General features: G+C 41.2%; 1 protein-coding gene across 3 annotated transcripts in view; it reads left to right on the top strand.

Moving 5' to 3' along the window:
- Positions 1–13,768, top strand: part of PCDH19 (protocadherin 19) — a 164,393-nt gene extending 150,625 nt beyond the window's left edge. For 2 of the 3 annotated variants that reach the window (XM_042480352.1, XM_042480350.1), the window contains exon 5: positions 8,343–13,768. In XM_042480352.1, coding sequence (XP_042336286.1) covers positions 8,343–8,932 — 590 coding nt within the window. In that variant the 3' untranslated portion in view covers positions 8,933–13,768. The remainder of the gene's footprint in view (positions 1–8,342) is intronic. The other variant, XM_042480353.1, reaches the window with a different exon arrangement.
- The last annotated feature ends 1,072 nt before the right edge of the window (positions 13,769–14,840 follow it).

Below are 14,840 nucleotides of genomic sequence, written 5' to 3'. Positions count from 1 at the left end.
TTAAGAAACATTTTTTCTTTAAAAAAATGAGGTGTTAGGAAAGCAAAGCTGCAAGTAGCTCAGCTGTTGAAAGCTTCGTGGCTCAAACATTTTTAGATCGAGTTTTGTAGCTGGGGATCATTATTAACTGTGTTTGTGATGGCTTACTGAGGTGAAGACTGAGGGGGGTCCCCCCAAAAAACTCAAGCATTTGCTTGGGGTTGTTGGTTCTGCTTCACAGAGTAAAGGATATTTATGCCACAGTCTCTTTTCATACAAGGATGAGACCTTTTTTTATAGCCCTCTTTTTAGTCCTTTACATCAGGAGAACACACACCAGATGGCTGGAGGGCAATGCCATGCTGATTCTCCCTGTACACCCCCTAGATTTGGCTAAAATGGGAAAATTGCAATCCCAGAAGCATCTAGATGCACAAAAGGTCATTTTAGCTCCAAACCCACAAGTCTGTTTTAGGCTTAGCGAGCCCTTCTTCAAAACTGACAATGACCTGCTTTTGAAAGAAAGAAAGAAAGAAAGACATTCCTTGTCCTTCTAGTTTAACATGAAGTAATCATTTGTTAAGTTATGATTGTCATGTAAGGATTTGTGACACTGCCACAATGCCTGGTTGTGCACATGTATGCGCCTTCAAGTTGCCTGTCGACTTATGGCAGCCACTTTAATTTAATCAGCTTTTCTTAGGCAAGGAATACTTAGAGGTGGTTTTGCCAGTTCCTTCCTCTGAAATATTGCCTACAGCAGCCGTTGTTTGTTGACTGTCACCCATCCAAGTGCTAACCAGGACAGACGCTGCTTAGTTTCAAGAGCAGAAAGGATTTGGTGCCTATAGCGTATTTAGGCCAGGAAGAACGGATAAGATACAAAGATTTAACGGGGAAAAACATCATGGACCAACATGAAATAAAACCATTAAATTAAATCAAGGGCTTCAAATTAGAAAACCATTGGTTAGTCTACAAACAATTGGCAGACAGATATAAGATTGATCAAAAACAGTTTGAATTTGAATTGGAGAAGAATGAATTAGATGTAATCCTTGAGGGGAACGAATTAAAATCAGTGTCTAAAATCTATAAGCTTCTTTTATAAATAAGCCAAGAACAAGAAATTATCAAAGACTCAATGATCAAATGGGCCAAGGATACCGGGAGACCTATAGAATTAGATAGCTGGACACAAGCCAGAGAAATAACATTCAAATTCACTAAATGCCAAAGTATAAGAGAAAATTACTTGAAAATGGCCTAAAGGTGGCATTTAACCCTATCTAAATTATCGAATATCTATAAGAATCAAGATAACAATTGCTGGAAGTGCAAGCAATCAACTGGCAACTGGTTCCACATGTGATGGACTTGTACTAAGATGCAAAAATTTGGGGGGAACGTTCAAAGAAAGATCAACGCTATACTGGGAATCAGATTCCAAATGCAACCAGAGCTTTACCTCTTGAATATAACAAACAAAACCTTAGATCATGAAGCAAGAAAACATCAGAAAACGATTCTGTATATGATCTCCACTGCAAGAATATTAGTGGCCCAAAAATGGAAAACCAAGGATTTACCCACCACAGATGAATGGTTAATGAAAGTCATAGATAACATAGAAATGGACAGGCTAACTGAACAAATACAAGGTACATCATTACAGGTATCAAATCTCTCTCTGGCTTTGCTTCGTGAACGAAGATTCAGGAAGGACTCATCCCGCGCTTTGTACAAGCGCGTTGATATCAAATACATACTGGGAAAAGATATGGAAGTTCTGTGAAAACAGATGGTTGTAAGAATAATGCTCCGGCAGCTGCTGGTGCAGATATGTTGCACGCTTTTGAAGCTCCAGTGGCTTTTTCATCAGGCAAGGTGTTTCTCCATACATGAGAAAAAAATGGAAGATGTTAGCAATAGGCCTGTATTTTGCTGTTTTTGTTCTTAGTTCAGATGGTACGGAGGGGTATCTCTTGCAGGCTGGCACCTCCTCCTTGTGGCCATGTGGCAACTGTCTGGGAGATTCTCAAAGTCCAGGAGATTTAACATCCATTTGCAACACAAAAAGATACTTGTGTTGCAAATGGATGTTAAATTTCCTGGACTATAACTAACATGTGCATTTCCCCCATTCTGTATAGTTTTTAACACCTTGCCTGATGAAGAGGCCAGTGAAGCTTCAAAAGCTTGCAACATCTATATTGTGCATTTTGGTTGGCCCAATAAAAGTATCACTTGTTTGGTGGATTTTTGGTATTATTGGATTTGCTATATGGCCAACACTGCTACCCCTGAATGTTTGATAACAAATTAAGTTATACTCTTGTCTGAAAGCAGAGTTGCATATGATTTTGAAAATGCAGAATTCTTGCAACATCATAATCTCTTCCTTGTTTTATAAGGCTGTAGTCTCTTATTTGATGTTGCCAATAATAGTTCTACAATTTTAAAAAAAATATTCTTCATTGAGGTAACCCAGGTTATACTGTATATCCCAAACTGCAGACTTCTACAGCCTGTATGAATATAGGTAAGTGTGATTAGAAGTTGAATCAATAGCTTACATAATTAGGTAAGTGTGACTAGAGGATGAATCAATAGTTTACATAATTATTTTGGCTTTCCTTAGTTAAAGAGTGAGTGACAGCAGTGTCTCACTATAGCAAATTGCCTTCTATCTAGCTTTGGACATTTGCTCACACCTTCAAGACTTTGAAACCATGAGACAATGAGCTCTGTCTGTCTGTCTGTCTGTCTGTCTGTCTGTCTGTCTGTCTGTCAATAAAGATGATCAAGGTGCTGAATTTTGTATGTGCAGATGAATTCTGTGCTTGTGGAGAATAAAAGAATATGCATGGCCATGACTTAAAGTGCTCACTTGGGACAGGGTTGCCTGGCCTCAGAGCCTGGGCCTGAGTTTCTGAATTCTGTGGGCCGTCTTCAAATGGGAGACAACGGTGAAAATTCTCCAGTTTTGATAGGCACAGACCATGGTAAAGGTGAAGGCTGTGTACAGATGTCTAAGTCATCTAGATGAGTACCAGTTTGCAATATTTTGTAAGGCATTACTGATTAATTGCTGCAACGTGCAAAAACTTTCTAGTTTTGTGTATTCCTTTCCTCCTAATTGGTGTGGTGCCAGGGCTTACTCTCTGCTCTGCTCTGCATTGACCTTCTGGCTACAACAAAGTAGGCTAAGCTCCTTTCTATTTTTGAAAAGGTGCAGGATAAGCCCGGCTGGCATCCAGGCTGTACATGGGCTGCATATGCCCTGGAATGGGTGAATGCGATAACACTCATTAAAAAAAATAAATGTGCCTTTATAATAAGGCACTTTAAAGCCAATGTGCTAATCTCCAGAGTTAAACATTGCTCATCTGTCTCCCTAAGTAATTGGGAGGGAGTAATTCCTTCATTTCACCTTCATCTGGGAACAGCCTCTACAACTAAAATTCCTTGCTTACTTTTCAAACAGGAAAATGTGATATGAGTGTGTGTGAATGACAAGCTGTGAGCAACTGTGTTTGGCACTTAATGCATGCCAGGGACTATCTGTAGGTCTCAGATTTGGGCTGAGAAACCTCAGGGCCTGGGATCATCCTGAACTGGCAAGCATGGTTGTAGATGAACAAGAAGATAGTTGTTTATATCCCATCTTTCCTCCTGTGAGCTCAAGGATGGTTGTCCTGCTCCAGATTTTATTTTCACCATAACCCTGTGAGAGAGAGGTTGGGTAGAGGGACAGTGATTGACCTGAGAACATACAGTGAGCTTCATGGTATAGTGGGGCCTAGAATCTGGATGTCCCAAGCCTCAGGGCCAGTCTACATGATGAAAATTATTCTGGTGGAATATGTAAAGAATGTGGTCTGCATGTAGAATGTGATTTGTATTAATCCTTTGTCGGGGGTGGGGAGGAGAAAAAGTCTTCAAAATTTGAAGAAAGAGCTATCACATTTGAAGACAGAGCTATCATACTTTTCACCATAATATATGGAAGGATGTGCAATATTGAACATTTGGCCACCTGATTACAGTGGTACCTCGGGATACGAAATACCCAGGTTACGAAATTTTCACTGTATACTCATGGCAGCGCATTTTGGCAGAGGGTTGGTGGATGGGCATTTCTTCACGCTACTTCTGAAGGCCATGGGCATTTAAATAGTTAAAAGACTAGGAGGAAATATGCAACTGCTTCTTTACCTCTGCATCTCTCCCCTCGTCCAGTTATTAACCAGGGAGCCCTGATGGCTTAGTTATTAAATGCTGGTACTGCATCCACAATTGTGATTTCAATCCTGAGGGGCTCCAAGGTCCATTCAGCTTTCCATCCTTTCATAGGTTGGTAAAATGAGTACCCGGCTTGTTGGGGGTAGTTGGCTTATATGTTGTAAACTGCTTAGAGACTGCTTAGTTGAGTGTGAAGTGGTATAGAAATGTAAATGCTATTGCTATCATGGGGAGCCATCCTGGTGGCCGATGCTTCCTCTCTTCTCCCCCACTGTCTGGGAGAAGGGAGGGCTAATTATATCCAAAGCCTGCCTCGGTTCTTTAGGATTTCAAGAGGAGTGGGGGGAGAGAGAGAACACCAGTGAAGGCTTTACATGTTGTTTTTGTTCTGAAAGAAAAGACGAACACTATATTTTTGATCAAAAGCTTATTTAAAGCCGAGATCGTACGACACCAGCGGGAATAAGTGACAATGCAAGCGGAAGTACACATGCCCTCCCCTTTGACTGACAGCTGCATGTTGCTGGCAGAATATACATATGTGCCAATAGATAGGAATGGGCTCAGGGAAGTGTGGACAATCAAATCAGCAATGGTTCACATAACACACCTATGTGTAGACCAGCTCTCAGTCTGGCACCCTTGAGTCCCATTCAGCACTCTAACCAAACCATTCGGACAGCAACTTAAAGCCGTTTTTTTCTTTTTCGGGTTTAAATAGCTGAAAGGAACAAAGCCAAAAATTTAAGGACATCTCTGCTTAAACAGCTCCCAATTTTGACTAGTGTGTATTTGTGTGTGTGTGTAGAGCTTCCACCTTCATTTTCTGAAGACAAGCATAGGCACCCGATCCAAACTTCCAGCGGTTATTTGCAGTTGCCCTTTTATAATAGGGTGGCTGCTGTGATGAGGGAGAGAACATTTGAAATGTAGAACGCCAAGCAATTGGTTGTTTTCTCTCTAGCTCTTCACCCTGCTGCAACTTCCTTAAGGTTTGCTTTTCTGCAAGCTGATTCCTTGTAAGTGCTAAAGCTGTGCGCGCGCTCTGTCTCTCTCTCTGTCTCTCTCTCTTTGCTGCATTGTGTTATGTGCTCAGAATTTTTATCAGACCCCTTTTTTGTGCTAGAATGTGGTGGAAATACAAATGGAACTGAAAAGCAGGACTTGCATACACAGATCAACAAAGCACCTAAATGAGCCATCCACAAACAGTCAGCGTGTAAAATCTTAGCCAAATCATCACCAGGGTGCTGGTGTGAGGGCTCAGCACATCAAATCCTGAAGATGTGATTCCATTGTGTTGGCTGATGTTATTAACTCCTTAGGAGGTCACAAAACTGAGGTGGAGCTAGGAGGTAGTTGTTGAAAGGCAAGAGTTTCTGTTCAAAATGTCTACTGGACCCCCCCCCAAAAAAAGAAATTAAAGTCAGGAAACTTTTACATTTCCCCCAGATTCCTCTAACTGGAAATGTCAGGGATTGGACTTGGGTTGTTTGATATGCAAAAGCATGAGCTCTGCAATAGCAATAGCATTTACATTTATATACCACTTCATAGTGAACTCAGCACTCTCTAAGCAGTTTACAGTCTGTAAGCCAATTGCTTCCAACAAGCTGGGTGTTCATTTTACCGACCCATGAAAGGATGGAAGGCTGAGTCAACCTTGGAGCCCCGGGATCAAACTCACAACCTTATGGCTGCAGTACCAGCATTTAACTACTGTGCACCAGGGCTGACTTTTGGCCCAAACAAAATGAACTTGCTAAGGCGCTTAGCTATGTTGCATTGTCTCAGATGAAGACAGATATAATATAGCAAGAAGCTTACAATAACTCTTAAACCTGCCTGCTAAAAACAAATTGATGTGCACCTTGTATATGTCTGTGTTCATTGGTTAGGATATTAGTTAAAAATAAGCCTTTTTTTAAAAAATGGCAAATTGCTGTGTTGCAGAATCAATGAATTCCAGGCTGTAGTGTCCAGTTGTGTAACTGTAGGATCCAGCATAAGCTATGGTATACTGGTGTATATTTAGAATAATGGAATCATAGAGTGGAAGCCTACTGGGTGACCTTGGGTATATCGCATTCTCTCAAATTCAGATGAAGGCAAGGGCAAACCTCCTCTGAACAAGTCCTTCCAAGGAAACTCCATGATAGGTTTGCCGTAGGGTTGCCAGAAGTCAGAAATGACTTGAGGTCACACAACAACCATAACAGACAATTACTGTAAGTTTGTTTTGGGATTGCTATTACCAATCATGTGCTAACAACATCAGCAATGTGTTGAATCCTCTAACCTAAATGTGGCCAAAATGTGGTCCATTGGCATGTGACCCACTAAGACTTCCTCTGTGGCCCCTGGATACTAACTAATATTCTTCATCATGGAAAAAAATGGTGGAACAATGGCCAGTAATGCCCTCAGCAGTGTTTGCAGACACTGTTGCTTGCAGCTTGCTGCATCAAGAACCATCTTCCAGTATTGGGCTTCTTTTATTTGAAGGCTAGTGATTCTGATTCAGCATGGTTCTTCTAACACTTTTACGACTGTGGCATCAGTAAAATTAACATTGCTTAGTTTTGTACTTGTTTCACAAACTATCACTTCTTATCTGTTAAGTGTAAGAAATATCAGGCAGGCTCTCTCAGGTGCCTTAGAATCTGCAATGGTCTCTACAGTTGTGTAGGAAAGCAAGAACAAATCGACTCAAATGTTAAAGGGGGAGCCAACAAAATTAATCACCCAGTGTCGAGTTTATTCTTGAATATCTTATGTCGAACAAGGTTTAAAGCAGCATGCCTTTAGCACTGGCATCGGGAAGAAGAAAATGCTGACTCCATGCACTCATACATAGGTTGAACATGGCTTAATTTATTCCCCATCGTAACTTGTTTCCCTTTAGCTTTTCACTGTGACAGTAGTAGCAACAGCAGCAGAAATTTCAAACAACCTCTAGGCTGTCAAAGGTTGAACTTTAACCTGCCAAAATAATAATAAAAGTGTTTTGTGTATCTGTGGAAGGGGGGAACTGTTGCAATAAAAGCAATGCTTTAAAATGTCACTGCACAAAAATCTACCTGTTACAAAAAATGAGAGAGGTTTAGATGGGATTGAAAAGAGACAGATCCTCAGTTCTATAGACATGTCTATATAACAGATTTAGATGGCCTACATGGTAGTTTAACTATCTTGGCACGCTCTCCAAATAGTCCTGGAAACTGTATGTTGAGAATAGTGATGAACATTATTTCTTGGCGATTTCTATCCCTCTCCTGAAAAATCTTCAAAGTCAATTGGTCTTTGGCAAAGGTATGAATCGTGTGGCACTCCAGAGGATTTTGGACTACATCTCCCTGCATTTATTGCCATTGGCTATGTTGACCAGGGCTGCTGGGTGCTGCAGTTCAGTGTCAGTTGTAGTAGCTTTCCCAGTTTGCTGGGCATTTTGAATTGCAGTCCCCATCACCCTGACCACTAGCCATACTAGCTGAGACTGATGGGAGTTGTAGTCAAAAACACCTGAAAGACATTATGTTGGGAAAAAATTGCTCTGTAATGTAGTTTTGCCCCCAAAGACTAATTATTATTTGGAGCACCAATTTTATTTTCAAAAAGCGTTTGTTGAAATAGGGATGTAAAATCTCTCCAGAGGCATTTGATTCTGGCCAAAGGCATTCAGGACTGCTTCATGGTCTATGTTTAATGACCATATTCTTCTAAGCACTGCTGCTAAGAAATACAACACACAGGATTCCCTGGGGAATAGACATGACCCTTAATCTGGTTTATGTCTGCAATATAAAAATGCCCTCTGGTCCCAAAGTATTTTCTGAAGACAGAGAATGGGACAGCCCTTGTTTGAAACTAAAGAGGTCTGAGCTGGTTAGTACCTAGATAGGCAACTGTCCTATCTAGACCTTGATTTTCAGCATGGAAGAAATGTGGAATACATGTGCAATAAATAAGAAATTGCTGTAGGATTTTGTAGTTTCATTTGGCAACAAGCCTTGGAACTGAGCCTTAGCAAGTAAATTTTTTGAACTGGGTACAACAACTAATGATATCATAAGCCGTTTTTCTTTCTTTCTTCTTTTTGTTTGATCTTCCCTCCGTAGATCAGAGTGAAGGATTTCATTGCCGGGAAGAGTGCCGGATCCTTGGCCATTCTGATCGTTGCTGGATGCCCCGGAATCCTGCCCCCAGCCGAGCAAAATCCCCTGAACATGCAAGAAACGTAATGTCCCTTTCTATAGAAGCTACAACTGTGGATACAGAGCTTTATGAAGACTGTAGCACAAAGAGAACTTTTGCAACATTTGGCAAAGATGGGAGTGAGCCTGTCCCTGAGGATCGGGGCCCAGTCAATGTAAAAGGTAAAAGAACAGTGGATCTCCCTCTCTGTAGCCCAAAAGTGAATGGCGCAGTCCGAGAAGCAGGTAATGGCTGCGAAGCTGTTAGTCCCATCACATCACCTGTCCACTTGAAGAGCCCCTTGTCTAGCAAATCGGTGTCCTACAACAAAATGCACTGCTCGGCAAACCGTGACCTGGAATCGTTTGTAAACAATGGCCCTTCTCGGCCGATGGAGGCAGAGCCGAGAGGTGCAGACAGTGAAAATATAATGCATGAGATTAACCCTCTTCTGCAAGAATGTAGAGAGAAAGACTCACCAGGCGTGAAGAGGCTAAAAGACATAGTACTCTAAGCCACACCAGAGAGGAGAAGAGAGGAAGCAGGGCGGGGTGGGGCAGTACAAGGCATATGTATTGTTTTTAACAGCTTACTGATGGTTCACAAATTTGCTGTATTTAAAAGCTTTCCCTAAATGTATTGTTTATAAAATGAAGCTATTGTTCATGTGATAATCCCACTTGGTTCAAAGGGGGCAGGGGTGTTTGTCAAAGCAAAACTAGCACCATTTCTTTTCAGTTTTCCTGTGGCAGGGGTGATGCGATGGTGGCAGCTTGGTGGATGGAAGTATTATTGACAAAGTATTTTGAATTTATATATTTTTGTATCTCAAAACCTCTAATGTGAAATCCCATTCTATATGAAGTAGTGAGTCTAAAAACATAAGATAAGAAAGCCACCAAATACCCCTGTCCCTAACTAACTCATTGGGCTGCCCATTTCTCATGATACAACAACAAAAACTGGGAATTTTCCTGTTTTGGTATCACAGCCCCTTGGAATTGTGGGTTGTGGCCTATGAGTTTTCTGACACCCTACAACCAGAGCCTAACTTCCACTTTTAGGATGTTGCTCTTTTGCAATGAACTACCCCTGCCTTTAGAGTCCTTTTGCTGCCACTTGCTTCTCTGTACTATTATTGTATTTGGTATTGCAAATTCCTGTATGTCTTGTGGGGGAATAGGCTTCGAGGTTTATTGGTTCCTTTTTGGGTGGTGGTTTTCTACAAGCAAACATGAACAAACACACAAATGATAAAACTCGGGGAACCTGCAGAATTTAGAGTGAGTCTTTTCACTGTTTGTCATTTTCCTCTTTCTTTCTCCAACACTGTGCAATGTTTCTTTCCCAGGTCATTTAGGTGTTATTCTAGCATCTCATTTGCAATTGTTAGATACACCTGTTGAAATGTTTATGAAACCAGTTCTCCCCCCCCCCCTTTCTTTTCCTTGCACTCTCAAGGAAGTATGAAGCATAATTTCTCTGAAACTAACATCTTGATTTTCAGGAATAAACATTTCCTGATTTTTTAAAACCTCTGTTGGAACCAGAAAAGGGAAATGGTTGTTCTCAGTTTAGCATGTGTTCTATGCCACGCTTGTGCAAGCATTCCATGAGCTTAAAACTTGTATCCATTGGCCCATTTGTGTGTAGTGTTACCATGCCTGTGATCATTGACTTAGGTAGTTAAGACCACTGGCATCTTAATGCTGCATGGCAGTCATCTAAGGGTGGGATTGAGTGGCTCTCTAGATATTTTCAAATGACATCTGCCATGATCTCTCATTATTGGCTAGACTGGCTAGGACTTAGAATTTTATGATATCTGGAAGGCCCCTCTAGGATACAGTACTGAATGTGGTTAAGTCCAGCTAAATGTGAAAGCGTGCAATGTTTACATGGACTCACATTACACATAGGTGGAGCCCTTAGCAGCATTGTTCCTGAATCCACTTTTTTCTCATTCTATTTTTGTGAGCACAGTTCAGAAGCTCAGCATAATCTATGCTAGCGGTTGGCAGCTGTGACTTTGCAGATGTTGTTGGACTGTAATTTCCAGCAACCCTAACCAGCATTGCCACAGGTGAAGGGTGCTGGTAGTTGCAGTCCAACAGCATCTGGAGAGCCACAGTTGCCCGATCCCGGAGTATACCCATGTTGAATGAGTTGTCTCAATGGTTTTTATCTCAGATGTGTGAAAGCTTTGCATGGATTCCTGAAATTGTGGTCTTTGTTCATGACTATACCAAAGTTTTCTAAACTTCTAATACGTGAAGTATCTCTCCCCCCCCCCCCCCACACACACACTCCTTACCAGTTGAAATTGGACTAGCACTTTTACCTTCAGGCATCAAAGGCTAACTTTTAAAGTATGCAGATGAAAAAAAAAGTTTGCAGCCAGTATTAATTAACATTAATAAGACCCATTCCTCCAGACATTCATCCTGATTGAAAGGCAGTAAGTGCATATCAATAAGTTTGTCAGAAATCCAGCATCATGTCTTCTTGGAAGGAAAAGGAATCTATTTAATCCTATATTGGCAGCAAGTGTAGGACACCATAATAACTACTGAAAAGACATGGTGCAATTATTGTTCCTTAGCAGAAGCTAAGTGGAAGGAAGTTGGAGGAAGCCAGAACAGGTAGCCATGGAAAAATCATCAGTTCAATAATATCAGGCTGAGGGTAGGTGAAAGAAAGCAACCATACTGAAACATAGCATAATTGAGTGATCCTCAGAAGTGGCCTAATATATTTTACTGCCTGAAGTGTAAGAGGATGCCCCTCCCATTCCATGTACAGAAACTGAATCTTACTTGTAGGCAGGTGGTCAAAAGATGAGTGTAGCAGGCAGGCAGGCTTAGACACATAATGGGCTATGTGGTGTGCATGCTGCTTTCCAATCCTTTGGTGCCCAGGGCAGTTGCCTCATTGTGCCTAATGGACCCTTGCTCCCTGTTGGGAATGAATGCAAAACTATGAGGACAATCGGCATTGTGTGCCTACTATTTCTCTTAGAATTAATATTAGCATTCATTCTTGAGTTTTTCAAGGGCTCAGGCTCAACTCAAGCCTGCATCCTTCTGAGGTTGCTAAAATAAGTACCCAGCTTGTTGGTGGCAATTAGCTTACAGTTGTAAACGACTTAGAGACTGCTTAGGTGATATGAAGCAGTATATAAATGAAGCTGCTATTGCTATTTTCCTCCATGCACACCAGGGAATGAAAGTAAGCAGTAGAAAATGTATGTTAAAGACCAAATAGACTGGCAAAGCAGTTCTGTTTATCTCTGCTCAGAAATAAGACCCACTATATCCAATGAGAATTTTCCCCATGCTAAGTACATTGCAGGACTTCAGCCTAAATGTAACAGGTACCTGTACTGACTAAGGCAGTGTGTCTTTCATTTGAAACAAAGAAGTCATTGAATCTTTATCTTATTTCAATAGTGAGTTAATGTAGTTTGAACAAAGATCTGTAGGGTTAAAAAGCCAGTCCTTTTGACTGTAAGGGATGATTACATCAAATGCCACCCTAACCCCAACTGCTCTGCCCTCTTTGAGCTTAGCTGCAGTCTTCATAGTATCGGGGGGGGGGGGGGGCAGGGAATGGATTTTCCTGTGCTTTTTGTCACATTTTAAATGCAAGTTATTTGGGGTTGATCTGGCCTAGAATGGGCAATTGGGATTCCTTTGTTTCACAAAAGACCTGTACCCAGTTGAGATGAAAACCAGTTAGATGAGATGGATCAACATGGTTTGGACTCTTGTTGGGGTGTTAAGGGGAAAGTCACAGTGGTCAGTGCCCAGCCTTGAAAATCTAAACCCATGCTTCTACACATAATTATGGCTTATTTTATAGGGCTCCAATATATGCAGATGTGAAATTCATTTAAGTTACCACAGGGATGAAATGATATGCTCCCCACCTATCCCTCTAAGAAACATTTTGTTTAAAAAGGGAGGGATGAGCATTTTACTGAATCAAACAGAATCTTGTTTTGTTCCCCACTGGAGATTTTTCAGGGAGTGCTGGGAACACAGGGTTTGGCCGTGTTCTTGCTGTGAACTCCTGCATTTGGGAGTATTTCCCCCTGCTAGAACATACGTCTGAGAGTGCAGAGATCATTGGGAAAAGAAATATATTGCTGTTTCAATACTTGCACTGCCAATCAACAGAAAAATAATGGTTTCTAGAGAAATAATCTTCCTGGCTCTAACCTATCTTGATAAAAAAAAATTTAGTCATGTTTGATTTATTTAAATTAAAAAAAATGGCTACAGGAAAAACAGGCTCCAATCTTTATCATCCTGAAAATCAAATAAGCTGGAGTAATTTCTTTTCTTTAGAAAAAATGCTAGAGAAAATTGATAGGGCTTGGTGTTCTACTTTTCCATGCAGCTCTTTAATTTATAGACTGGCAGCATGTTTTATTTGCCCAGTAGTTTGAGACTTCATGTTTTAAAAAAAGAAATTTGTAAGGAAATCACATCCATTTCTCTTTGATATAGCTTATTATTAATTCTTGGAAACATGTTCTCTTGGGAGGTCCAATTCATGGAAGATCCTGATGCAAAGAAGAGGGTGGAGGGCAGAAAGACATTTGTGACAGGCAGATGTGTGGCTCTGTGTTCCTGTATGGCTGAAGAGTAAATATGGATGGGGACAAGACACCAGCTATATATTGGAAAGAACAGGAGGAATAGGCTAGTGGCTTATTTCAAGAAGTGGGAGAATCAATGAGCATAGCAGTCTTTGGAGCTATCTAGCAGGCAGTGTCGCACTGGCTTTTCTTAATCTCCTGATTCCTAAGATTGTGGCTTGTGTGAATTACCGAGCTTGAACTTGCAGTCCATATCTCTAACCAACTGCATGGCCCTTGGCATTTTTGTAACTTTGTAAGCAAAGACTGGGTTTTCTAATTTTGGAGTAGGGAATCTTTGTACCTCCAGATGTTTTTGGCTTACATCTCCCATTCAACCCTATGAAGCATTCCCTCTAGTTAGGGATTGTAGACCAAAATATCTGAAGACCAAAGGTTTTCTGCCTTAATACTGACTGGTTCTGTAGTTCATCAGACAGCAGTGGTGTGTTTGTGTCTGTATGTGTATAACTACAGCTCAAAGCTGTAGTAGATTTCCTGCTTCTTCTCTGATGAGAAGCCAGTATGGATGAACATCTGTTGCTTTCCTTGCTAACATCTTCTATGGCCAAACCCTTGGCAACTCATCCCACCATTGCTAGTGGCAATTTAGTTCACACATTTTTTTTCTAACACTGTATATGGACTAAAGGCCTGAACAGAGAGGCCAAAATAAAACTGCTTCAGGTCACTTTGGAGGTATGTTGTTTAAATGAAACATGCATCTTGGGCCAGAAGCTGTGCCAAGCTCCAGTCCTTAGGACTGGAGCATGGCTTTGGCACTGGACGCATGCATCATTTAAACAGCATACCTCCAAAGTGACCTGAATCAGTTTTATTTTGGCCTGTCTGTTCAGGCCCTAAGTTTTTTTTTTTAAAGAATGAAGGGCATGAAGATTGTGTCATTGCAGACAAACAGGTTGAGTGCATGGAATGCAGGATGATGATGATCCCTTACCATCAGCTCTCCAGGATGCCAGGCCCATGCATGTCTTTGCTATTTGCTGCTGCCATATTCTTTGAAGATGCTAAGGATTGGATCTGCACCCTTCTGTGGTCTCCAACATTGGCCCCTCCAGATGACATTTATGATATGACAATTCAGGAGGGAGACAAAATAGACTGATGCTCTGCCAGCTACAGGTAAGAGCTCCATTGGCCAGCAGGACTGCATGTTACAGGGAGATTTATGTGAAGAACCTACAAGTTTCCTCATTAAAATGTCGTTTCTTAAAAGCTATTTTATTTTCTTCTAGTTTAAGGGAAATATCAATGAATTATACTGGCATTGATTCAGTTTTCTGTAGACCTTGGCTGTGTGTGCACAGCTGCCTGTGTCTGAAAATGGTTGACACTGCTACCTCTGAAAATACCAAGAACATGCTGGGAAGGGGTAATTGATGATAGGCTGCTTTCAATCTGTTTGATTGAACAAAGGATGAGTACCACCAACAGCACCACACGTCATGTTTGTATTGACACACGCCATTTTAGTTCAGTGCCAGGGATCAGGCATGCATTCAAATACCCTGATTTCTATACATGCACATGGTTCAGATATACAGAAAAGGAAGCAGCCTTGTATAAACTATAAACCATAGGTCATCTAGCTCTGTGCAGGATAGTTACACTGAGACCATTGGCCATTTAGCTGTCCAGAATTTTGAACAGGACTATTTTCCAGCCTTAACTGGAAAGTTTGGGGATGAAATCTAGGGCCTCTTCCACACAAATCATCTGTTCTGCCATGGAAACCTCTTACTAGCAAGGAGTTCTTCAT

The sequence above is a fragment of the Sceloporus undulatus genome, chromosome 7 (assembly GCF_019175285.1).
Source record: "Sceloporus undulatus isolate JIND9_A2432 ecotype Alabama chromosome 7, SceUnd_v1.1, whole genome shotgun sequence".
In the NCBI taxonomy this organism is placed as follows: Eukaryota; Metazoa; Chordata; class Lepidosauria; order Squamata; family Phrynosomatidae; genus Sceloporus; species Sceloporus undulatus.
Note: the sequence above shows the minus strand (reverse complement) of the source record. Positions and strands in the feature narration are given on the sequence as shown.